We start from the raw sequence: 26,412 nt of genomic DNA on the forward strand, positions 1-26,412 counted from the left end.
CCTACTCATATTGTGGTCAGCAGTGGTATAACGGTTACAGTGTCCGCCTGCAATGTGTGCATCCCGTGTTCGAATCCTGTCAACACCAGAGATTTTTTTTTTTTTTTGGTGAATTTATTTTTATATATTTTTTTTTAAAGAAATACACTTGTTTGGTCTATTTATTATTTCCAGCTGAGCTCGTTGTAGCAAAGCACTAACCCCAACCACGGTGCACCCATTGACTATCATAAACAGCATGTACATTTCGGACATCATTTCCGGTTCATTTGCTTCAAATAGCCCTAAATATGTAATGCACAATGCCACTGGATCTCTGTCATTAATGTCATTTTTAATGGAATGGGAAAGTCAGGAAAAAAAATGCGTGGGGTCCCCCCTCCTAAGCATAACCAGCCTCGGTTCTTCGAGCCGGTCCTGGTTCTAAAAATCCGGGGGGAAAACGGACAGGGGATACCCCGTATTTTTAAAACCCGCACCGGGCTCTGCGCCTGGTGCTGGTGCAAAAAATACGGGGGACAAAAAGAGTAGGGGTCCCCCGTATTTTTTACACCAGCATCGGGCTCCACTAGCTGGACAGATAATGCCACAGCCGGGGGTCACTTTTATACAGTGCCCTGCGGCCGTGGCATTAAATATCCAACTAGTCACCCCTGGCCGGGGTACCCTGGGGGAGTGGGGACCCCTTCAATCAAGGGGTCCCCCCCCCAGCCACCCAAGGGCCAGGGGTGAAGCCCGAGGCTGTCCCCCCCATCCAAGGGCTGCGGATGGGGGGCTGATAGCCTTGAGAAATGTGAAAGAATATTGTTTTTTCCAGTAGTACTACAAGTCCCAGCAAGCCTCCCCCGCAAGCTGGTACTTGGAGAACCATTAAAAATCCACAAAAAATAATAATTCTGGTCCCGCTAGGATTCGAACCCGTCAGCCAATCAGCAGGTAGCGCTACGAAGGGTCCGTTGGCTATTTGAGGCATTCGCCATAGAGTTTAGGAAAAACGACATCTGGTGGACAGAAAGTAGAATGCATGTTACAATTATAACGTGACGTCACATTTACAACGCAACTTATAACGGGAGTTATAGCGCAAGGAGCTGGCGCGAGTTGCATGGCGCCCGCTATGCGGTACGCAGCAACGATATATCAGGACATATCTGTGTATATGTGTATATATATATATATATATATATATATATACACCAATTTTCCAAGTGCGGCACTCCTGGACTTATCAAATAAATCACGGCTCAGACGGGCAAGTACAGTACTTGCCCGTCTGAGCCGTGATTTATTTGATAAGTCCAGGAGTGCCGCACTTGGAAAATTGGTGTGTATGCATATACGTGAGGGCACCCGGATGAGGATTGCTATCAGAAGGAGAGCCGGACCATACGGACATATATATATATATATATATATATATATATATATATATATATATATATATATATATATATATAACATGAGTAGCCTGGTCTGCCTGGGATTTTTCCAGGTCTCAGGTTTAGTATGAAAGGGGGTCCCAGCAAGACCCTGGGATTTTTCAGAGGTGAAAGGGGGTATAAGATAGTGTAAGAGAAGGAAAGGCACCTGGGGGCGTAGACGCCCCTGCTCTTGCAAGCTTAAAATCTCATGGTAATAAGGAACCATGCAGTGGGCAGCCCAGCCTGGGGGTGGAACACTACATTGATTTCCTTGCATCTACTGGCAATGGTTAGGGCAAGTGGCATCAAAAAATGCTATTCCAATTCTCATGTCCACAGGAAGTAGGTATAGGGTTATTGGAGCCAATAAGTTTCCGCTTTATACATGTTTACATGCTTTCTTTCTCATTAATAAATGCTATTAAATACATGATTTTTAAATCCATTTCACACTATGATTGAACCCAAGTCTCAGGGAGTCCATATTACTTGTAACAAGTCTAATACTTATATTCTCCTGGAAACATTATAAAAGAGTTTTTTATTTTGTAAATCGTCCTTTCTGGTCTATACTAAATACTGTTCTAGCCCTGTGTGTATTTCTGTTTATCTTCAAGCTGCTTGCGCTAATTTACCATTGCTCATTCTTTTCAAATGGATTAAATGGAGGCGAGCTGTGCTTTTAGCTGCAGTCGTTCTGGTGTAAAGCAAAAGCTTGTGAGGTCCGTATTGTTCCTTAAGTGGATCCCTTTTCAATACATAATTTGTACAATTTCCTTTTTATATTCACTTCTGTGACTACTTGTGGAAGCGCAGTGGTGGCTCAGCTCTTTCTAATATAGACACAGTAACAAGATGGCAAGTACTGTTGATGTGCCCGAGTTAAGAAAGTGCACTTAACTGTTGGTTAAATGCTTGTGCCATACATAGTATGTCGGTCTGTTGTGGATGCATGGCGGCATTAAACTGGATGGTAATGGAAGTAATATATACTGGGGTTTTCCCTTTCAGCAGAGACCATGACCTTTCAAAAGCTAGTAGTGGGCTCTCTCTGCTGTCATTAATGGAAGAGACCACACTGTATTAAAGCAACAAACTGCAAATAAGTGCAGTTTACTAGGTATATTATGTGTTCATTATATCTCAAGAATTGCTCTTCTGCACTCTTCGTAATGGCTATGCGATTCTAGCTTTATACAATTTGGTGGTTTCGATTTACAGAAGTTCTACTTGGCATTGATAGGCTTATATGCTGGGTGCATGAAACCAGTTTATAGTTTTTTTTAGATTAAAGACGCGTATAGCACAATTTTATATTTATTTATATACTTGTTAGCTCATTTCAGAATAAATAAAACCAACCATAAATATCCATGAGCCAGTGTCCCAAAGTTGTCCAATTATTGTGAAAATTACAGATATAGCATGTACAATATTACAAGAAACAGTGTGTGTATGTACACGTGTGTGTGTGTGTGTGTGTGTGTGTGTATATATATATATATATATATATATATATACTGTAGATGTATATATAGGTTAGATAGATATAGATTTGTTTTAGATTTTCGGTACAGGATTTTTGGTATTCATTGTTTAATTTGTTTCTCTGGGTACGTCTGGGGGACTCTGATAACCACGGGGTATGGAAGTCTCTCTCTGAGAAGCTGGCACATCGACCTAAACTTATTTTCACCTAGACCTTCCCATCTAAATCTCATCTTAGTCTTTAAGTACTCAGTTGCATCAGATTTAACACCTAACCCAAATAAACACTAAAATGAGAACCACACTGAATCTTGAGAGTGAACAGAAAAGGGTGGGGGAGCACTGTCCCCAGATACACTCAAAGATGCACGGAATTAACTGTGAGTACTAAAAATTCTCTTAAATAGTATCTGAGACACTGGGGGTGTACCAAAGTTGTTCTGTATTCTGTCATGGTTTCGCTCAGAACTTTACATGCAAAACTGGCTTCTCTAGCCACAAACACATTGAATTTGTATGATTTGGTAAATACAGTATATGAATGGAGGACCAGGTGGCTGGCTTGCACAACTGCTCAACTGACGTGTACAGTACAGTGTCTTACTGCCCATGGCACGCTCACAATATGGTGCAATGAGCCACAATGTGTTAAGATATGTGGACCTGTTCCGAGGTGCACTTTGAGGAATAGTAGTCATGATCTACCCACTGATTGTTTCGTAGTTGGGCCAACCTTGTGCACACCGCAGAAAATTCAAAAATAGTCAGTCTTTACACTGTGCCAATCTATCCAAATAAATAAATAAAAAAGTATTAAGTAATCTCCACTGCCCAAGGCCATATCCTGGCTCAAAGCGATAATCACACTGTCCTAATTTATATAAACGGCTATCTGGACACTACCTTTGAATAAAAAGAGTGACCAGTATGAAGTGCAGTCCTATCACGGTGTAAAGCCAAATACAGGGATCTTCACCACCGGGTTAAATCAAGAGGCCCACAGGGTGTAATTTGCAGTGCTGATGGGAATTAAGGTTCCAAATCATTAAGGATTTGGATATGCAACACGCCTTAAAGGAAGTTTGTATTTTGTACCTGAATAGAAGCCAGTTAATCTTGAACAAAACCTGCACATTCAAAGGGGGCCAGCTTCAGCCCATTTTCCAGGCCATCTTGCAATAATGACAAGAGGCAAGCCAACAACTGTTCATTGTTTGTATGACCCCATCAGAAAACCTCTTGGCCCGTAGGATCATAGGTTCAACAGCCAAACCATTCAATCCAACTGAAAGAAGCCTTGGTGGAAGAAAGGTCAATGTACCAGAAGATCTGCACATCTGGGCAGTCTCTGTGGAAGTTGTGCTGCCAGAAGATGTATGTCTGCTTACAAAGACAGTTGCAGACAATCTGGAGCCACTAGAATTACTAGCACATCCTCTTCACCTTGACCATCTTTAGGACATGAGGATTCATGGGAATCTGTGTAAAGAGATGCCTCAGATGGTACTGCCATAGGTACACTAGGATCCCTTAAGGGTCCTTGCCTTCCTGACTAGTGCAATTATTGGTGGTCTCTACCATCGCCAATGAACTTCAATCTGACAATGTGGCAGTCAGATTGGATTTGAAGGGGTCTGCTCTGAAACAATGGCTTAGGTCCATACATAGTATCCAGTACCACTCTTGACATGTATAGAAAGACCATCTTTGACTCGGCACTAAAGACGAAGATACAGAGTCACTGCTCCCAAACTCAGGAGACTGACAACTGTAATTTCTCTTTCGTCCTAGAGGATACTGTGGTCCACATTAGTACTATGGGATATAGACGGGTCCACTAGGAGCCTTGGGCACTTAAAGAAATCAATAGTGTGCGCTGGCTCTTCCCTCTATACCCCTACCACCAGACTCGGTTTAGAAAATGTGCCCGGAGGAGCCGATCATGCTTAGGGAAGCTCCTGAAGAGTTTTCTGCATTTATTTTTAGTTTGTTTTCAGACTTCAGACAGGGCTGGTTGGCACCAGCCTGTCTGCTTCATGGGACTTAGGGGGGGGGTTACGGCCCAACCTCCTATAGGGTTAATGGTCACGTTCCCCACTGGCAGGACACTGAGCTCCTGAGGGTCCTATTCACAAGCTCCACCCCGGCGAGTGTACAGTCCCGCAGCACGCTGCCACCCCTAACAGATCCAGAAGTAAGAAGAGTGGTGAGTAGGTGGCCGGCGTCCCGGTTAGCTGGTTGCCGGCTGTAATGGCGGCATCAGGGTATGGAGCGCAGCACTGACATGCAGGTTGCGTCTCCAGGCTCAGTACAACATGTTATATGTGTGTGTGTTTCCGCTGTGAGGGGCGAGCTGAGCTTTTTAACATTACCCTACACTGGCAAACAGCTTACAGGGGTTCTAACTGGCTGTTAAGCTTCTCGAACACCTCAGCCATTATAATAAAACCGGGAAGACCGCGTGCCATAACTGGTGCGGGGCTTCACTATGAGCGGATCCAGCAGTTCACCAGCGCCATTTTCCCTCTGCAGCTCTCACTGATGGGATTTGCAGGGAAGCGCAGCTTCTCCACAAAGACTCCACTTTCCTCAGCGGTACCAGGGGGTCATAGTAAGGGGGGGGGGGAGCGGTGTTAGAATAAAAAGCCCTATTAAGGAGCTTAGTTTGCAACCCAGCTGAGCTTGGCTTTAGCAAAAAGGGCATGGTGTGGCTGGCTCCATCTTCTCTGTGTCTCCTGTGTCTCTGTGTGGGTTAACTGTGCTTTCACCTTTACTGTGTGTGTATCCCTTCACATTACCACATCAAGGGAGTGTGTTTCCTGCACAGCAGAGTGTTTGTCTTCCCCGGGGGATTCACTACAGTGTACTCAGGATAGTACACATGCTCAGGCTAGTGGGTCTGGATTCCCTTAAAGGGATGATCTCACATATTTCTAATAAATTATCCCATAATGAGAAAGAGACGCAATACTTAAGATAGGCTGTGGAGGACCTGATGACTAGAGATTCAGTTGCCATACCAGTGTCTCAGACCCCTGCCATTTGTCCACAAAAGCGTGCCCTGGCCCAAATCCTGCAGGCTGACACTGATGATGACCTATCAGACGCGGAGGAGGGTGAAGTGGACTCGTGTGGGGGGGATGCAGCCCTGTCACAAGGAATACAGGCTCTGATAGAAGCTATTAGAGAAGTCCTGCACATTCCTGACAAGGTGGCGGAGGTGGATAAGGAATCTTATTTTAATGTGAAAAAGAAATGCTCTGCTACTTTCCCTGTTAAATTCTCTGTTTGAAGAAACTTGAGTTAATCCGGACAAGAAGTTTCAGATCCCTAAAAGGTTACTCACATCCTTCCTGTTTCCTCAGGATAATAGGAAAAAGTGGTAAAATCCACCGATTGTTGACGCATCTGTATCTAGGTTGTCACGTAAGATTGTCTTACCTGTCCCTGGGGCAGCCTCCTTAAAGGACACGACTGACCGCACAATTGTGAACACTCAGATCCCTGTACACAGCTGCCGGGGTGGCCCAGAGACCCACTATTGCTTGTGCATGGATCACTAGGGCCATTGCAAAATGGTCAGGTTATCTAATTGACGGGTTAGATTCCTTATCCAGGGGGGAGATAATTTTACTCCTACAGCATATACAGGACTCTGCTAATTTTATAGTGGAGGCCATAAAGGAAATTGGTTTGCTCGACGCACGCACCACTGCCATGGCAGTGTCAGCACCCAGGTGCTTGTGGCTACGCCAGTGGACTGCGGATGTGGATTCCAGGAAAGGCGTGGAAAGCCTACCCTTTACAGGTGAAGCCCTTTTTGGAGTTGAACTGGACTGGATACGTGGATATCCAAGGCTACGGAGGGTAAGTCTACATACCTTCCTTCCACAGCACCCCAGCAAGGAAAATCTACTCTGCTCTAACTCTGCAGTCTTTTCGGACAGCAAAATGTAAAAGTAAATCCAAAGATTCTTCTACAGCCTTCAAAGGCAATAGAGGTTAACCCAGAAAACCTGCAACTGCAGTTTCACAGGAACAGACCTCCGGTTCTGCTTCCTCAAAGCCTTCAGCATGACGGTGGACACACTGCCTGGAAGACAGGCAGGTGGGAGCCAGATTAAGAGATTTCAGTCACATATGGGCAACATCATGCCTGGATCCATGGGTCAAAGATCATCTCACCCAGGGCTACAGACTGGAGTTTCAGGAACTCCCACCTGCCTGTCTTCCAGGCAGTGTGGTCCACCGTCATGCTGAAGGTGTTAAAGGCAGCAATTCAAATACTGGTACAGACTCAGGTCATTGTTCCAGTTCCACTTCAACTGCAAAACAAGGGTTATTATTCCAACCTGTTTGCGGTACCGAAACTGGACGGTTTGGAAAGGCCCATTTTAAACCTCAAGTCACTGAACCCCTACTTACGGGTGTTCAAATTCAAGATGGAGTCTCTGGGAGCGGTGATCTCCGGTCTGGAGGAGGGGGAATTCCTGGTATCTCTGGATATCAAGGATGCGTACGTTCATATTCCGATTTGGCCGCCCCATCAGGCTTATCTAAGGTTTGCATTACAGGACTGTCACTAGCAGTTCCAGACCCTGCCATTTGGCCTCTCCACGGCACTGAGGGTGTTCACCAAGGTAATGGCAGAGATGATGTTTCTCCTCTGCAAGCAAGGAGTGAACATAATACCGTACCTGAACGATCTGCTGATAAAAGCACCATCCAGGGAGAGGTTGTTAGACAACATTGCCCTCTCAACACGACTACTCCAGGATCACGGGTGGATTCTGAACCTGCCAAAATCTCACCTAGACCCAACACGGAGGCTTCTGTTCCTGGGGATGATACTGGATACGGAGGCACAGAAGGTATTCCTTCCATTGGATAAGGCATTGGTAATTCAGTTGATGGTGCGGGACGTTCTAAGACCGACACAGATATCGGCGCATCTATGCATTCGCCTCCTGGGGAAGATGGTAGCCTCTTACGAGGCACTGCAGTATGGAAGTTTTCACGCAAGGCCCTTTCAGATGGATCTGTTGGACAAATGGTCCGGATTGCATCTTCACATGCATCAGAGGATACGTCTGTCGCCAAAAGCCAGGATTTGTCTTCAGTGGTGGCTGCAGACTTCTCACCTGACCAAGGGCCGAAGGTTCAGGATTCAAAATTGGATTCTGCTAACCACAGACTCAAGCCTCAGAGGTTGGGGAGCAGTCACCCAAGGGGAACAGTTCCAAGGTAAATGGTCAAGTCAGAACGCCCTTCTACAGGCATCACATCTTCTTCAGGATCACGCCATTCAGGTTCAGTCAGACAATGTGACGGCAGTAACGTACATAAACCAACAGGGTGGAACGAAGAGCAGAGCAGCAATGTCAGAGGTAACAAGGATTCTCCTCTGGGCAGAACGGCACGCTGTGGCGTTGTCGGCAGTCTACATTCTGGGAGTGGACAACTGGGAAGCAGACTTCCTCAGCAGACACGACCTCCACCCAGGGGAGTGGGGCCTTCACCCGGAGGTGTTCGGGTGTTTGACATGTCTGTGAGGAATTCCACAAATCGACATGATGGCCTCTCGTCTCATCAAGAAGCTCAAGTGGTATCGTTCCAGGTCGAGAGACCCACAAGCAGTGGCGGTGGACGCTCTGGTGACTCCATAGGTCTGCCAGGTGGTGTATGTGTTTCCACCACTTCCATTGATCCCAAGAATTCTTAAAAGATTAAAAAGGGAAAAGGTTCAAGCTATTCTCATTGCTCCGGACTGGCCAAGATGGGCCTGGTACGCGGATCTCCTTCAGATGCTCATAGAGGACCTGTGGCCTCTACCTCTTCGCAAAGATCTTCTACAACAGGGGCCGTTCGTCTATCACTACTTAAAGGGTTATTCCAATCTTGATCCAAGCCAGAAAGGGGGGTAACGTCTAAACATTACCACCGTATTTGGAGAAAATACGTCTCTTGGTGTGAGAACAGGAAATTTCCTACGGTGGAATTTCAACTGGGACGATTTCTTCTTTTTCTGCAGTCAGGAGTGGATGTAGGCCTACGTTTGGGCTCCTTAAAAGTCCAGATTTCGGCCTTATTCATTTTCTTCCAGAAACAATTGGCTTCTCTCCCGGAGGTTCAGATATTTTTGAAGGGTGTTCTGCACATCCAACCGCCCTTTGTGCCTCCTATGGCACCTTGGGATCTCAACATGGTGTTACAGTTCCTGCATTCGGAATGGTTTGAGCCTTAACAGGAGGTTGATGTAAAGTTTCTTACGTGGAAGGCCATCACACTGTTGGCCTTGGCTTCAGCAAGGCGTGTGTCGGAGCTGGGGGCGTTGTCTCACAAAAGCCCTATTTGATTTTTTATGAAGATAGAGCTGAACTTGGAACTCGTCAGCAATTTCTTCCAAAGGTGGTGTCTGCATTTCATATCAACCAACCTATATGGTTCCGGTGGTTACCAACACCTCTGCTTCTTCAATGTCGTTGGATGTTGTGAGGGCTTTGAAGATCTATGTGAAGCGGACAGCTCGTCACAGAAAATCAGACTCTCTGTTTGTTCTCTCTGATCCCAATAAAATTGGGTGTCCTGCTTCAAAGCAGTCTATTGCTCGCTGTATCAGGCTTACTATCCAGCATGTTTATGCTACGGCAGGTTTGCCAGTTCCAAGATCTGTACAGGCCCATTCTACTAGGTCGGTGGGTACTTCCTGGGCGGCTGCCCGGGGTGTCTCGGCTTTACAGTTCTGCCGAGCAGCTACTTGGTCTGGTTCGAACACGTTTGCTAAGTTCTACAAATTCAATACTTTGGCCTCTGAGGACCTTCAGTTTGGTCAGTCAGTTCTGCAGGAACCTCCGCACTCTCCCACCCGGTTTGGGAGCTTTAGTACATCCCCATGGTACTAATGTGTACCCAAGCATCCTCTAGGACGTAAGAGAAAATAGAATTTTAATTACCTACCGGTAAATCCTTTTCTCATAGTCCGTAGAGCAGTGTTTTTCAACCACTGTGCCGTGGCACACTAGTGTGCCCTGAGCAGTCTCCAGGTGTGCCGCCATAGATGCACAGCCAGGCCCGTCAGTTTTTTGCCGCTACTGAGGCCCTGGAACGATCAATACTGGTGGGTTTAGTGGTTGCAGAGCCAGTTCCAATTTTGGGCCCAGGCAGTGTTGGGCTCTTCTGGCTTTCTCAGATGTGGCTCAGGCGTTAACTATGGAGAAGCTGCAACATGACATCATAGGACACGCAACTGCACCATGCATCACCATTATATTTGAATGTGCCTTGGCAATATTTAAATCTTGTTCAGTGTGCCGCGAGTTGTAAAAGGTTAAAAATCTCTGCCGTAGAGAATACTGGGCGCCCGCCCAGTGCTATGTGTTTACCTTCACTGTTACTTGGTTCAGTATTGTTGTTGGTTCAGCTGTTGCTGTTCAAGTTTGGTTAGCATGGCTTTTCTCTTGTTTGTGTGTGCTGGTTCGAATCTCACCACTGTTCTTTAAAATCCTCTCAAAGTATGTCCATCTCCTTGGGTACAGTTTCTAGACTGACTCTGGTAGGAGGGGCATAGAGGGAGGAGCCAGTGCACACTATTGATTTCTTAAAGTGCCCAAGGCTCCTAATGGACCCGTCTATACCCCATGGTACTAATGTGAACCCCAGTATCCACTACGGATTATGAGAAAAGTATTTACCGGTAGGTAATTAAAATCCTGTTTTTAGTGGTGCATTTAATTGAGGACAGAATCTGTCCATGGCTGATGTGGCGTCTCTATAGTCCCCAAAAAATGGAGTGACTGTTCGATGGAGACGACCTGAAAAACTGACTTTCCAGACAAGGATCCACTTGTGACCACAATTGGAAACATGAATATAGAGATGCTTTAAAACAAGACATCTTTAAAACAAGACCTCTTTTCCAGCAACTCTGTGCACTGGAGTACCCATGTGCAAGCCAGTAATGTTGATCCTTGCTTCTGGCTGGTCAAGATTTTGTTTTCTGACAGTAAGTCCCAGAAATATCTAGTGCTGAAAAATAGTCCCATAAATGTGAAAAGTCTATGGTGGGACTTTGTATAATTTATCACTTATCCTTTTTTGCCTTCGTGGGGCTATATTTACAAAGCGGCAACTTTTGTAAGCTGCTGCTACATGGTGGGTTGGAGCTGAAAATTTGAAGAGGCACTAACAGTGTAAAGGATGTCACGCTTTACACTGAATGTTAGTGCCTCATCTAAATTTTCAGCTCCAACCTGCTAAGTATCACTGCTTCGTAAATATAGCCCATGAGCTCTGTTGTCAGTCTGGGATGGGATGGAAGAATGGGCAAACTTCACTTTTATCCAGGTACAGAATGACTGCCACCCCTTTCAAAAGTGCTGCCATTACTGCCATCATTTTGTTGAAGATCCAAGGCACCATGGCTAGAATCAATAGAAGGGCTCTGAACTGTAAATGGGCCATCTGCCTATCGCAAAACTAAGCAGGCTGTGATGCCCCTTCCAAATCAAGACATGCAAGTAATTGCCCTTGATCTCCATAAATGCAAGAAATTAGTCTTGCTCCATGACATTAAACTCTGGACAGAAGGACTCCATCTGAAATGTAGGGACCAGTAGGTGTAAGTTCAGAATTGGGCAGAAAAATAAGTCAGTTTTCTGAACAAGGAACAGGTAGGAATAAAATCCAAAGCCTTCATGGAATTTCGTGACCAGGAAAATGACTCCTGGCCATAGAAACAACTGAATGGCTGCTACACCTCCTTCTTTGGAAAATATGCGGTGAAGGGAAGTCATAGGTGGACAGAGGTCTAACATTTAGCCTCTTTCTATAATACATCCTACCCACCAATCTGAAAAAGTTGTGCATGGATCCTAAAATTGAAGCAGACTGATCATCCTGGACAACAGAAAGGGCTAAAACATCCATTTGGTTTTGCATACTTTGCCGGAAGGAAAGCATTTTTTCCTGCTGAGGAATCTTCAATGATGGTGTGTAGCCCTGCCCCATTATGGACTAGACAAGCAAATGGAAAAGCCTCCTTGGATTTCAGAATTTAAATCAAAGAGAGCTTTTGGCTATAATAGCCAAAGAAAATACAGTATCTGGATCAAGTCAAGGTATACATACATAAGTGCCTCATCCATATAGGCTAGAACATACATGGTATTGTCCACTAGAGGAATCGAATCAAGAGCAATCATAAAGATCTGGATTGCAACCTGTCCTTCATTCTTCCTCCCAGCTACGTGGTTAGGCCACAGACTCAAAGACCAGACAAAGGAAAAACCCCTCTGAAAACAAATGCAGATATAGAACGCTGACTCAGTAATGGGAATGGTAGTTTCTGTGACAAGCCTAGCAATGGGGGCATCCGGTCATGCTGAAATGGGCACTTAATACGGTCTGTTTGCCTCTCCAAGAACTCTGTCAAGTAGATAAAGGATGGCAAATGGACTTTGTACATCCTACTATGCTAAAGCAACGACACAGAAGGAACCACAGGTTCCACTGAGTGCTCAAAGTCCAGGGCTTGATGCAGATACTGTAAACTCAAATTCTCAATGCCTGACCTACTGTTAGAAACCTCCTCCCATCTTTCATGATATTCTGTATCCAAATTCCTCTCAATCTGGTCCTCCACTGGAGCGAGCTCTGATTTAGACTCCCTTGGATTTCCACCCACAGAACACCTTGGAGGGGGTGGGGAGAACTGCAAGCCCCTTACCAATTGCTTTTGGTGTTGCCTGCACCTCCAAGTGAAACTGTCCAGGGCTTTGAGGCAGCTGTCGCAGGCTAATAACAGTCACCCATAGGTGCATGGTCCCCAAAACAACTGAGACTAGGTCAACTTGTCATTGCCAGGCAGAAATTGTCAGAGTTGGCATAAAAAGTAAAAATGTAAAACTGAAAATAAATTATTCACAAAGCTGCTCCAGCAATTGAATAATGATGAACGCATGACGCAAACGGATTGTATGGGCTCCTTAGTAGCTGATTTGATGTAGAGGGAAGGGTCTGTCTACAAACAAGTTCCGAATGATATGTCTGATCCTCATAGCACCCTCTACACCTCAAGTGTCCCCAAGGTAACATGCAAGAGAAATTTTAAAATTAAAATGTATTTCATCTGTTGATTTCATAGGAAAATGTTAGAGAGTGATGCTGGTCTATACTAAATGTGGCTGCCTCAATATTGTACACGGAGTTGGTCAGAAGAATCTATTGATTGTAGCAAAGTTTTAGGAATTGCAGCACTGGATAACGTTAAAACCACCCCTGAATATGTACACTGGGTTGGGAAAGATGGTGTAGTTTACTTTAATACATTATCTAAACAATATCTTTATTTCCAGTTGTTATGTTAAATTTATTCATTTTTACAAACAATGATTGTTTTGAATGTGTGTTTTTATTTAGGTATATTTCGGTTTCTGCAGTTTGATATTTTCTGTGCTTTGTGATTGCACTTATTTTAGAAACTGTTGAGTTGTGAAATTAAATATATTATTTTACATATCTCATGCAGGTTCCCATGGCAAGAGCCAGCATTCTGTGGCTTATTGGAGAGTACTGTGAGCGAGTGCCTAAAATCGCACCTGATGTTCTGCGCAAGATGGCAAAAAGCTTCACTAATGAGGATGACCTTGTGAAGCTGCAAATATTAAACCTTGCAGCAAAGCTTTACTTAACCAACTCCAAACAGGTAATGCCATGGGAACACAGCTCTTCTAGCATATTTTAAATTCACTGGGAGAAAGTTTCTCTGGTGTCAGTGTCAAATCTAATTCTGCCTCCATATTCTATGATCTCTTTGTATAATGTCCTTGCAACAAAATGTGAATATCTTCTGTATAAAAAGTTCACGTTAATATTTTGCCATTGATATCTTATGTGTAATGTTTGCAGTAAAAATATTTGACGCCACAAGGGATCCGCAGCGCTCATTACAGAGTACATAAACAAATGAGCAAAACAAGAAAAAAGCACTTCGTTTGAGACAATTTAAGTTCAACGTATATACAGAAAACCAGGGGTTACTGTAGGTGCCATGAAAGGGAGTATTGAGTCTAAGGTAGTGTAGGTTAGAGAAGGAAAGGCACATGAGGGGAGGAGACCCTGCTCTTGCAAGCTTACAATCTAAAAGGTGAAGGGATAACAGACCAGGGTGACACAGAAGGGGTAGACCTTGAGCGTGGACAAGAGGGTTAGGAGGACAGTTGGCTCGGTTTGGTGAAGTACGTCTAGAGAGGCCGTTTTAAGTTTTGTAGAGAGTCGGATGGTGAGAGGTAGAGAATTCTAGAGATAAGGAGCAGCATGTGCAAAATCTTGTCAGTAGGAGTGGGAGGAGGTAATCAGTTGGCAGGAGAGCGAAGAGGTTGGGTGGGAGTGTAGTGAGAGATGAGGTCAGAGATGTAAGAGGGAGCAGAGTGGGTTAGAGCTTTTGTAGGCGAGTGTAGGAAGCTTGAATTAGATTCTGAATGGGAAGGGTAGCCATTGAAGGGCTTGTAAGAGAATGGAGGTGGATGTAGTACGTTTGGTGAGGAAAATGGGACATACGGCAGCATTGAGGGTAGATTGGGGTGGAAAGAGGCATATGTCAGGGAGGCCAGAAAGGAGGAGATTACAGTAGTCCAATCTGGAAATGATTAGTGAGTAGATGAGTGTCTTTGTAGCATCCTGGGTGAGAAAGGGTCTGGAGATGGAAATAGTTTGTGAGAGGAAATGGTTTGTGAGAGGTACTGTATGTGTGGTTTGAAGGAGAGGAAGGATTAAATACACATAAGCGCAATTATCAGTGACAATTTTTTTTTATTTTTTTTTAAGCAATAATCACCTTATGAATATTGAATAAAGATGAGTGGACCTCCTAGCTGTATCTATGTTCCCCAAGAGTGGAACCCAAGGAGATTGTAAAAACACGCTGTTAACATTTACATCATAATAATCCTGTGACCGCTGCTAGGAGGTCCACTCACCTTGATTCAATACTCATAAGGTGATTATTGCTTCAAAAAAAATAAAAAAATAAAAAAAATGTTGTCACTGATAATTGCGCTTATGTGTATTTAATTTTTGTTTTCCATATGTTCTGTGAGAGTCTGTGTGAAACTCTCTCTCTAAGTACACAGAGCTGCATCCAATATCAGGTGGTAGCGCAAAGGTGCAAGAAAAATTCTTAAAAAAAAAAAGGAGAGGAAGGAATCAAGGATTACTTCAAGACCACACTTGGGGGCTAGAGGAGATAGTAGTGCCATCAATAGATAATGATATTGTGTAAGGTGAGGTTATGCGGGAGGAAGGGAAGATGATCAGCTCAGTCTTAAGGCCCGTACACACTGGTCGATATATCTGCCGTTCTCCTGAACGGCCGATATATCGCGGGACCGTCGGCCAGTGTGTACGGCCGATACGTCTGTGAACTCCGTCGTTCACAGACGTATCGCGTCGGCCGCGCAGCACAGCCGACGGCCAATATATCTACCGATATATTGGCGCGTCGCTGTGTGTGTACGGGGCGGTCGGCCGACCGCCCGTACACATGCGGCGGCCGGCGGTGATTGACAGGTGAACTGGGCGGGCGTATGTACACGCCCGCCCAGTTCATGACGTCAGTCCCCGACGGATCGAGCAGTGTGTATGCTGAACACACTGCTCGACCCGTCCATAGATATATCTGCAGATCAATTGATCTGCAGATATATCTGTTAGTGTGTACCCACCTTTAGACATGTTAAGTTTAAGAAAGTGCTGGGACATACAGGAAGAGATAGCAGAGAGGCAGTTGGAGAATGAGTGAGGAGAGCGGGAGAGAGGTCAGGGGAGGAGAGTAGATATGAGTATCATCAGTGTAGAGATGATATTGTAAGTCAAAAGAGTTATTGAGCTCACCTAAAGAGGATGTGTGGAGAGAGAAAAGGAGAGGCCCAAGAACAGAACCTTGGGGGATACCTACTGGTAGAGGAAATGGGGGGGAGGTGGAGTCATGAGAGAAGACAGAGAAGCAACGGTCAGCGAGGTAGGAGGACAGCAAGGAGAGGGCAGTATCACGCAGACCAATGGAGTAAAGGATTTGCAGGAAGAGAGGGTGGTCTATAGTGTCAAATGCAGCAGAGCGGTCAAAGAGAATAAGCAGATACTGTATTAGAGGCCCTTGAATTTAGCAGCAAGGAGTTCATTGCAGACTTTTGTGAGGGCAGTTTCAGTGGAGTGGAAAGGACAGAAACCAGACTGGAATGTGTCAAGCAGGAAGTTGGAGGAAAGACAGACAGTGAGTCGATTGTAGACTATATGCTCAAGGAGGCAAAAGGGAGGAGAGGGTCAGTAATTGGAGAAAGGGTTTGGATCAAGGTTAAGTTTTTTAAGAATTGGGGAGACAAGAGCATGCTTAAAGGCAGAGGGGACAGTGCCTGATGAGAGGGAGAGATTGATGAGATGGGCAAGATGTGAACATGCAGAAGTAGAGAGGTAGCGGAAGAGGCAGGAGGGGATAGGGTCAAGTGGGGAGGTGGAGGGGATTTAGGAACGGATGAGGGCATTGACTCACCAGATACAGGGAAGAAATATGTCCTAGTCGGTAGGAGGGAAGGCGAGAGAGAGGGGTCAGGGAATGGAGGAGGGGGTTTGCTCGGTGTCTGTTGGGATGTGATGTCCTGTTGTATTTAGTAAATTTTGAATGTGATGTAGGTAGCAAAGTCAAAAGCAAAGAGTAAAGAAGGGAGGTGAGGCCGGGGTGGGTAGAGGAGCGAGTTGACAGTGACAGGGCGTTTGAGGACTGGTAGGAGATGAGGTTCTTGAAGTATGATTGTTTAGAGAGGGAAAGGGCAGCACAGTAGGATGAGAGGATAAATTTGTATTGGAGGAAGTCTGCCTTAGAACGTGTTTTCCAGGACAGGAAGTAAGGAAGTGGTGGAGGAGTAGGCCCAAGTAAGGGCAGAGGTGAATGACAGGGAAGGAGTGGGGTGGATGGGAGACAGAGGAGGGGAGAGAAGAGGAGATTGGGCCCTCGTGGGCTCGCTTCGCTCACCACGCTTTGGGCTCTGTCTCGCTCTGCTCGCCACAGGTTACTATTCCAAATAGATTGTGACATGGACCCAGGGATTTATGGGAAAGGTCCTCTCCACGAAGGGTAACTAGACGCTACCAATACAGTATAGGGCAGATGAGGTGATTTGGTGGGGATTAGCGACAAGCTGGACATACTATAGTGTGGATGATTTAAATTAGAAGCGCAAGTCTAGTTGTAGCAAATGCTTACGTTGCCACTTGCATTTGGAGTGGGTGGTAATGTGAGGTTAAGCGTACAGGAACATGATGAAACCCTTCATTCTGTGTAATTACAGCAGGTCTATAAGCTGATAGACCTCTCCCATCATACTTGATTACAAATAATTCTTAAAGCTGCCGTAGTTTTTCTTATTCAGTTCCGTACACAGAGTATATGAATTTGCCTCATTAGTTTAAATAACCACATTTCACATTCTGTGCTTGTTTATCGGGGGCATTTGTGTATTTATTTGTGCTCTATACACACAGTTACCAACTGACTATTTTTAACAAACATTTATGCATTTCCGATGCATCTAATTTAGAACATAATGGTAAAATTTGGTTTCCTGCAGGCTGTTCTAAAAAAACGATCTCAATGCAGTTTTAATGTAGCAGATTCAATGTTTGAATTAAGAAATGATGGAAAATCCACCGTAAAACAAGCTGTTATCTTACATAAATAAATGAACAATATAACCGGAGGCTGTAAGCAGTCTTTTATCTTGGTGTTTAGAGGGCATCAGCAGCTTGCTTTTATAAAGAAAGTAACGGCTAAATGCACTGCAAATAATTTGCAGTAATCCAGTTCAATGATTCATGTGTCTACTTTAATGGGCCGTAATTCAGAGCAAAGTAACAGAGTATAGAGAGAGTGTGTGGACCCCGGCGATGCCAGGGACACTCTCTCTTCATAAAACACACCTCAGATGAAGCACTTTGCCAGCCCCCTAATACCCGCTGATGTTTTGATGTCCTGCATATTTTCTCGATTAGGTTTTGAGTGCCATGTTTTAGCTGTATTTCCACATTCATTATCCTCACGTAGACCCTTCAGTAGGTTTGCCATCTATGATTATTTTTTAATGATGCCTTTCTCTCCACTTCAGCAGTTTAATAATCTAGCACATGGTTGCTTTGCAGCAGTTCGCATTCACCTCCCGGCTCAGAACGGGACATGTGCTCTGGTTTCAACGTTCCATTTGCAGCTTAAAAAATGCGTATTCCCTCTGGGACAGCATGGGTTTACATTAGTGGTTCATTTGTGTTACCCCTTGAAGTTTGTTTACGGAGAGTGATCAATAATCCTAAAACCTTGAGCCTTTATTTCCCTCTTTGTCCTTTCTACCCTTCTGACAGACAAAGTTGCTTACTCAGTACATATTAAATCTGGGCAAATATGATCCGAATTACGATATCCGGGACCGCACACGTTTCGTGAGACAGCTTATTGTTCCGAATGAGAAGAGTGGAGCGCTGAGCAAATACGCCAAAAGGATCTTTTTGGCCCAAAAACCTGCCCCTGTACTTGAATCTCCGTTCAAAGGTAGGTCATATATGTCCTTATTATCTTGGCTGTATCTTAGAGGACAGCAGTGCTGTGTAATTACATAGTAGTGGCAGGTGACTGATGTTAAAGGGTAACACCACTCAGAACAAAGGGGGGGAGGGTCCCTGATTCTGGGTCGTACGTAAATTGGCCGTAATTATGAGCAGCCGTGGAAGCCTGATAGAGGGGTCTATGTACTAACCCTTGGAGAGAGAGAAAGTGGACGGAGATAACGTACCAGCCAGGCAGATCCGGTCGGTCATGTCACAGGTTGTGCTTGAAAAATGACAGGAGCTGATTGGTTGGTACTTTATCTCTGCCTTCGTTCTCCCTTTCCAAGGCTTAGTAAATAAACCCCAGAGCACCAGCCAACCAGCTCCTGTCATTTTTAAACCTGGTCTGTAACATCTAGCTGTTAAGAGCTGATTGGCTGGTACTTTATCTCTGTCCACTTTATCTCTTTCCAAGGATGAGTACATAGGGCCTAATTCAGACCTGATCGCTGCTGTGCGTTTTCGCACAGCGGGCGATCAGTTCTGAACTGCACAGACGCCACAGTGCGCTGGCGCGTGCCAGAGAAGTGATCAGCATCTCTGCCCAGTGATCGCATCTGTCTGATTGGCGGGAGGGGGCGGGGCGGCGGCATTGGGCTGCCGTTTTAGGGGCGTGGGCCGGGCAATGCAGGTGTGCCCGGACCGTGCGGGCGGCGGTTGCGTGACGTCACACGCAGCCGCTACGACCCGGAGAGCATCAGGTAGCTCCCTGCCAGCGCGCAGGAGCTGCACTGGTAGGGAGCTACTCTTCAGGTACTTTTGTACCTGTGCAGGGGGGGGAGGCCAGACATGTGGGGGGGACTAGCCCTGTGCTGGGCGTCTCCCCGCATGTCAGGGTGGCTGATCGTAGTTTTGCACGGCTACGATCAGGTCTGAATTAGCCCCATAGACCTCTTACTACGTTATGCTAATTTGAGACTCTGTTCAACTAATGCAGGGGATTATTCATGTACAAGCGAAAATCAGTGCCACCCATTGATTTAATACCAGCCGCCACAACTGTGCTCATTATCTCCTGCACTTGCATCAAGCCCACGCTAGGTGCAAGAGATGAATCAAGAATTGGCTTCCTTTCTCCATATTCTGCCCATGACACTCCCACAACTCTGGGTGGTTACATGCGATTGCCCCAAAATTGCCTTTTTCACAGAAAGACAGATCCAATCAAGATGCATCCAACTCAGAAGAGGGACATACTGTACACAAAAATGTGTAAATGTGCTTCAGAGCATGCCCGCCATTGCATCAGTGAAGAGTAATCCGTGGGACTCGGAATCTGCCCTATTATGAGGGAGCTCTATCAAACCTTTAGCTTCCAGCTGTCTTTATAAATGACAGCAAAATGCCTATTAGTTGCTTTTTGGCAACACCATTTGTGCTCTTCAGAAGGTTTGATAAATCTCCCTCTATTTTTCCTAACTAAAGTCATTATGCTGAGCACCACAACTTAATTGGGTAACTCCTGATACTTATGAAAGGACTCCTACCCCCAGCTCAAGATTTGCACAATGCTCTTTCTGCCATGTGGTAGTCATGCTGTACATACTTCAGTGTCTGACACAACTGCATTTGTAACCATGGAAATGGTCATTGCAGTTTGTTTCCATGGTTACAGACATTGTAAAAGAGTGTCAGACATTCACAGTTTGTCTTCGGAATGATAGCCGCTTTATCTTAAGCTGGGTACACACTGGTGCAATATGTACCCTGATGATATGGTGGCTGACGGGCCGATATATCGTATCCACGGTACACATCAGAATGATGTAATGAGGGACCTAACGATCCCTCGTTCCATCCTTCATTACATTGCACGGCAACATGGCCGACCAGACGATATCGCATGCAATTCCAGGAGCGTGCAGATTGGCAGTACACACTGAATGATCCAGCCAGAAATGAAATATCGGGCCGATATCGCACCATTGTGTAACCAGCCTTAAGCTCGATACCATACAGATAATGGTATTCTGGTAAGCATGCAGACTTACCGATTGTCCGCTCGATATGTCGATTGTCCCACCCAGTTGTGCCAGCAGCCCCTGCATCCAGTGTACGGGCGGCCAACGCCAGTAACCATAGCCAGACATGCCGATATATCTGCAAAATGCATCGGCTGTGCTGCAGTGCCGACACTATATGGCTGTGAACTTCGACGTTTAAACCCCTATCTGGTATACACACCTGGTAATCCGCTACTGATATATTGTCCATTCAGTCGATTGAATGGACGATATATCAAATAGTGTGTACCCTGCCTAAGTCTTTGGAGCAGAGTGTTAGCCATGAGGTTCTGTGGAAACCATGTGCATTAATGCTACGCGACCTCTTGTTTTTGCTTGCATTCAATAGAACTACATTATGAGCAAAAACCAAGCAAGGTTTTCCTACAGCTTTAACCCGCTATTTGCAAAGTCGCGCATCACAAGAGGTTCCGACAGAACCATGCACTTCATAAAATCTGCTCCATCAAGTGCGGACGGAGTATCATGAGCTATTCAATTGGTTTATAGCACCCAACATTATTTTAAATAGCCAAAATAATTATAATTTTGGTGTAAAAAATCATAGTAAAGTCCCATTTTTATTTTTTATTTTTATTTGATTTTCAAAGTTGCATGGGTACAGAAAAAAACACAAAATAGGAAGGTAAAAAGCTGTACATGGAAAGGGAAATGTATACATTATATACTGCCTTTTAAAAAGTTCAAGTTATAATTCATGCAATACAACTCCCAAAATGCTTAGCGCTGACCAAGAAGTATTAAAGTACAGAGACACTGGACTGCAATGCTGTAATTGTACAGTAGTTCACATAAAGTATACTGTTTACAACAAATGACACTTTTTATGTGGACAGTGCAGTGGTTTTTATACCCTACTTACATTGCTGAGGTCTTCACACACATTATTTGTATATAAATTTGTAAATGTTAGTAAATATGTGTTTTAGTACTGAAAGCCCAACATCAATTTAGATAGATTTTCATAATTTTTGGAAACCATAAAATCAACCTTTAGTAAATAAACTCCTTAGAGAGGGATCAGCAGGTATGATATGTCTTGTCCCCATTACTGTATATAGCCTAATAGAGGAATGAGTAAAGACATATAGGTTTGTTTTATAGCATATATCGTATCTAACGTTTATTTCAGAACTTTGGGTTTTTGCTGTGTTTGTAGTAATCATGTAGATTCATATGTCATTTCTGTTATGATGGTGTTCGGTGTAGCAGAAAAACAACAATTAAAATGCTGAATGAGCTAGTGGCAAGCCTTGTATATGGATTGTTTAACTGTGCTGTCATTCTTAATATCTAGCGTATGGTTCTTTGTACAGAAGCTACATTCCAGTGCAGCGTCTGTAAACGCACTGAATGAATATCTTCTGTATTAACCATTATCGAAGAGATTATTGTAATGTATGTATTGAAATAATCATCCTGCCCGTTTTATGGGTTCTTTTGTTGTATGTATTGTCTGTGACATCCAAGCTAATGTAACAGCATCATCTCCTTTTTCTTTGGTAAGATTTCCTCTTAGTTCTCAAGGGTTTGTAATCGGATATTTACTATGTCTGTTATTTATTAGATCGAGATCGTTTTCAGCTTGGAACTCTGTCTCATACACTGAACGCTAAGGCTACTGGGTATCTGGAGCTGTCTGATTGGCCGGAAGTAGCACCTGATCCGAGTGTTCGCAATGTGGAAGTAATTGAACCTGTATGTATTTTTATTATTAAATCTACTGTATGTAAAGGAAACATATGTAGATCTTTCTCTCATCTAGCTATATACAGTACGGTGCAAAAGTTTTAGACAGGTGTGGAAAAACTGCAGTAAAATAAGAATGCTTTAAAAAATATTAATAGTTTATTTTTATAAATTAACAAAATGCATAGTGAACAGAAGAGAAATCTAAATAAAATCAATAGAGAAAAAAAAATATGACAATTATAATGATATATCGTTAATGTGATGTTTGAACAATTCTAGGGGGGGAATTCAGTTCAACGTCATGTGCCACCAGGCATCACCACAATGTCCGGCTGCGCAGATAGTTGCTATGTACAGTAGGGTCGACCTCACGCGTTTTCCCTTGCACCGCTATGGGTGTGAGGAAACACCTGCGAGGCCGGAGGGCGTAGTGTGATGATCCGGAACAGCACATCATCTCCTTCACAATTAATTGAATCCCCCCTTTTCTCTTACGTCCTAGAGGATGCTGGGATCCTCATTAGTACCATGGGGTATAGACAGGTCCACCAGGAGCCATTGGCACTTTAAGAGTTTGAGAGTGTGGGCTGGCTTCTCCCTCTGTGCCCCTCCTACCAGACTCCGTTTAGAAAATGTGCCCGGAGGAGCCGGTCACAGCTAGGGGATCTCTACAGAGCTTTTCTAGTAAAGTTTAACTTAGAGTTTTTTATTTCTCTAACGTCCTAGTGGATGCTGGGGACTCCGTAAGGACCATGGGGATAGACTGGCTCCGCAGGAGACATGGGCACTTTAAGAAAGAATTTAGGTTCTGGTGTGCACTGGCTCCTCCCTCTATGTCCCTACTCCAGACCTCAGTTTGATACTGTGCCCAGACGAGCTGGGTGCTTTTCAGTGAGCTCTCCTGAGTTTGCTGAGAGAAAGTATTTTGTTAGGTTTTTTATTTTCAGGGAGCTCTGCTGGCAACAGACTCCCTGCATCGTGGGACTGAGGGGAGAGAAGCAGCCCTACTCTCTGAAGCTAGGTCCTGCTTCTTAGGCTACTGGACACCATTAGCTCCAGAGGGATCGTACGCAGGATCTCACCCTCGCCGTCCGATCCCAGAGCCGCGCCGCCGTCCCCCTCGCAGAGCCGGAAGATAGAAGCCGGGTGAGTATGAGAAGCAAAGAAGACTTCACAGGCGGCAGAAGACTCCGTTCTTCACATGAGGTAACGCACAGCACTGCAGCTGTACGCTATTGCTCCCACACACCTCACATACTCCGGTCACTGTAAGGGTGCAGGGCGCAGGGGGGGCGCCCTGGGCAGCATTTGGGACCTCTTTTGGCAAAAGTTAAACATATATACAGCTGGGCACTGTATATATGTATGAGCCCCCGCCAAAAATTGCATATTTAAGCGGGACAGAAGCCCGCCGCCGAGGGGGCGGAGCTTCTTCCTCAGCACTCACCAGCGCCATTTTTTCTCCACAGCTCCGCTGAGAGGAAGCTCCCCAGGCTCTCCCCTGCAGATACACGGTAGAAGAGGGTAAAAAGAGAGGGGGGGGCACATAATTAGGCGCAAAAAACAATATATAAACAGCAGCTGCTGGGTTAACATTAAGTTACTGTGTTATTCCTGGGTTTATAGCGCTGGGGTGTGTGCTGGCATACTCTCTCTCTATCTCTCCTAAGGGCCTTGTGGGGGAACTGTCTTCAAAAAGGGCATTCCTTGTGTGTGTGTGTGTGTGTGTGTGTGTGTGGTGTTTCGGTACGCTTGTGTCGACATGTCTGATGAAGAAGGCTATGTGGAAGCAGAGCGGGAGCAAATGAATGTGGTGTCTCCGCCAACGGCGCCGACACCTGATTGGATGGATATGTGGAAGGTTTTAAATGATAATGTTAATTCCTTGCATAAAAGGTTAGAAAAAGCTGAAGCCTCAGGACAGTCAGGGTCCCAACCCGTGCCTGATCCTATGTCGCAGAGGCCGTCAGGGTCTCAGAAGCGCCCACTATCCCAAATTGTTGACACAGATACCGACATGGATTCTGACTCCAGTGTCGATTACGATGATGCAAAGTTACAGCCAAAATTGGCTAAATCCATCCGTTATATGATTATAGCAATTAAGGATGTGTTGCACATCACAGAGGAAATCCCAGTACCTGACAAGAGGGTACATATGTATGGGGAAAAGAAGCCGGAGGTAACCTTTCCCCCCTCACACGAGCTAAATGAGTTATGTGAAAAGGCTTGGGAATCTCCTGATAAAAAACTGCAGATTTCCAAAAGGATTCTTATGGCGTATCCTTTCCCGCCAACGGACAGGTTACGCTGGGAATCCTCCCCTAAGGTGGACAAAGCTTTAACACGCTTATCCAAGAAGGTAGCCCTGCCGTCACAGGATACGGCTACCCTCAAAGATGCTGCGGATCGCAAACAGGAGGTTACCCTGAAGTCCATTTATACACATTCAGGTACCTTACTGAGGCCGGCGATCGCGTCGGCCTGGGTGTGTAGTGCTGTAGCAGCATGGACGGATACCGTGTCTGAGGAAATTGATACCTTAGACAAGGATACTATATTGTTGACCTTGGGGCATATTAAAGACGCTGTCCTATATATGAGAGATGCTCAAAGAGACATTAGTCTACTGGGTTCTAGAATAAATGCTATGTCAATTTCTGCCAGAAGGGTCCTGTGGACTCGGCAATGGACAGGTGATGCCGACTCAAAAAGGCATATGGAGGTTTTACCTTACAAGGGTGAGGAATTGTTTGGGGAGGGTCTCTCGGACCTGGTCTCCACAGCTACTGCTGGAAAGTAAATTTTTTTGCCATATGTTTCCTCACAGCCTAAGAGAGCACCGTATTTTCAAATGCAGTCCTTTCGATCACAGAAAAGCAAGAAAGTCCGAGGTGCGTCCTTTCTTGCCAGAGGCAGGGGCAGAGGAAAGAAGCTGCACAACACAGCTAGTTCCCAGGAACAGAAGTCCTCCCCGGCCTCTGCAAAATCCACCACATGACGCTGGGGCTCCACAGGCGGAGCTAGGCCCGGTGGGGGCACGTCTTCGAAATTTCAGCCACAAGTGTGTTCACTCCCAGTTGGATCCCTGGGCGATAGATATTGTGTCTCAGGGATACAAGCTGGAATTCGAGGAGATGCCCCTTCACCGATACCTCAAATCGGCCCTGCCAGCTTCCCCCCACGAGAGGGAAATAGTGTTAACTGCAATTCACAAATTGTATCTTCAACAGGTGGTGGTCAAGGTTCCCCTCCTTCAACAAGGAAGGGGTTATTATTCGACCATGTATGTAGTCCCGAAACCGGACGGTTCGGTCAGACCCATATTGAATTTAAAATCCCTGAACATATACCTGAAAAGGTTCAAGTTCAAGATGGAATCGCTGAGAGCGGTCATCGCAAGCCTGGAAGGGGGGGATTTTATGGTGTCTCTGGACATAAAGGATGCATACCTTCATGTCCCCATTTATCCACCTCATCAGGCGTACCTCAGATTTGTGGTACAGGATTGTCATTACCAATTTCAGACGTTGCCGTTTGGTCTCTCCACGGCACCGAGAATATTTACCAAGGCAATGGCGGAAATGATGGTACTCCTGCGGAAGCAAGGAGTCACAATTATCCAATACTTGGACGATCTCCTCATAAAAGCGAGATCAAGAGAGCAGTTGCTGATCAGCGTAGCACTTTCTCTGGAAGTGTTACGGCAACACGGCTGGATTCTAAATATTCCAAAGTCGCAGTTGGTTCCTACGACTCGTCTGCCTTTCCTGGGCATGATTCTAGACACAGACCAGAAAAGGGTTTATCTCCCGATGGAGAAATCTCAGGAACTCATGACACTGGTCAGGAACCTATTAAAACCAAAACAGGTGTCAGTGCATCACTGCACTCGTGTCCTGGGAAAGATGGTGGCATCATACGAGGCCATTCCCTTCGGCAGGTTCCATGCGAGGACTTTTCATGGGACTTACTGGACAAGTGGTCCGGATCACATCTTCAGATGCATCGGTTAATCACACTATCCCCCAGGGCCAGGGTGTCACTCCTGTGGTGGGTGCAGAGCGCTCACCTTCTCGAGGGCCGCAGATTCGGCATTCAGGACTGGGTCCTGGTGACCACGGACACAAGCCTCCGAGGTT

The 26,412-nt window shown here is 45.2% G+C and overlaps 1 protein-coding gene across 2 annotated transcripts in view; it reads left to right on the forward strand.

Annotated features, from left to right (window-relative positions):
- The window catches only part of AP3B1 (adaptor related protein complex 3 subunit beta 1), a 494,777-nt gene that overhangs the window by 279,159 nt on the left and 189,206 nt on the right, over positions 1-26,412 (forward strand). For both annotated transcript variants that reach the window (XM_063963639.1, XM_063963638.1), the window contains exons 15-17: positions 13,435-13,611; positions 18,312-18,498; positions 22,146-22,276. In XM_063963639.1, coding sequence (XP_063819709.1) covers positions 13,435-13,611; positions 18,312-18,498; positions 22,146-22,276 — 495 coding nt within the window. The remainder of the gene's footprint in view (positions 1-13,434; positions 13,612-18,311; positions 18,499-22,145; positions 22,277-26,412) is intronic.

The sequence above is a fragment of the Pseudophryne corroboree genome, chromosome 1 (genome assembly GCF_028390025.1).
Source record: "Pseudophryne corroboree isolate aPseCor3 chromosome 1, aPseCor3.hap2, whole genome shotgun sequence".
Classification (NCBI taxonomy): domain Eukaryota; kingdom Metazoa; phylum Chordata; class Amphibia; order Anura; family Myobatrachidae; genus Pseudophryne; species Pseudophryne corroboree.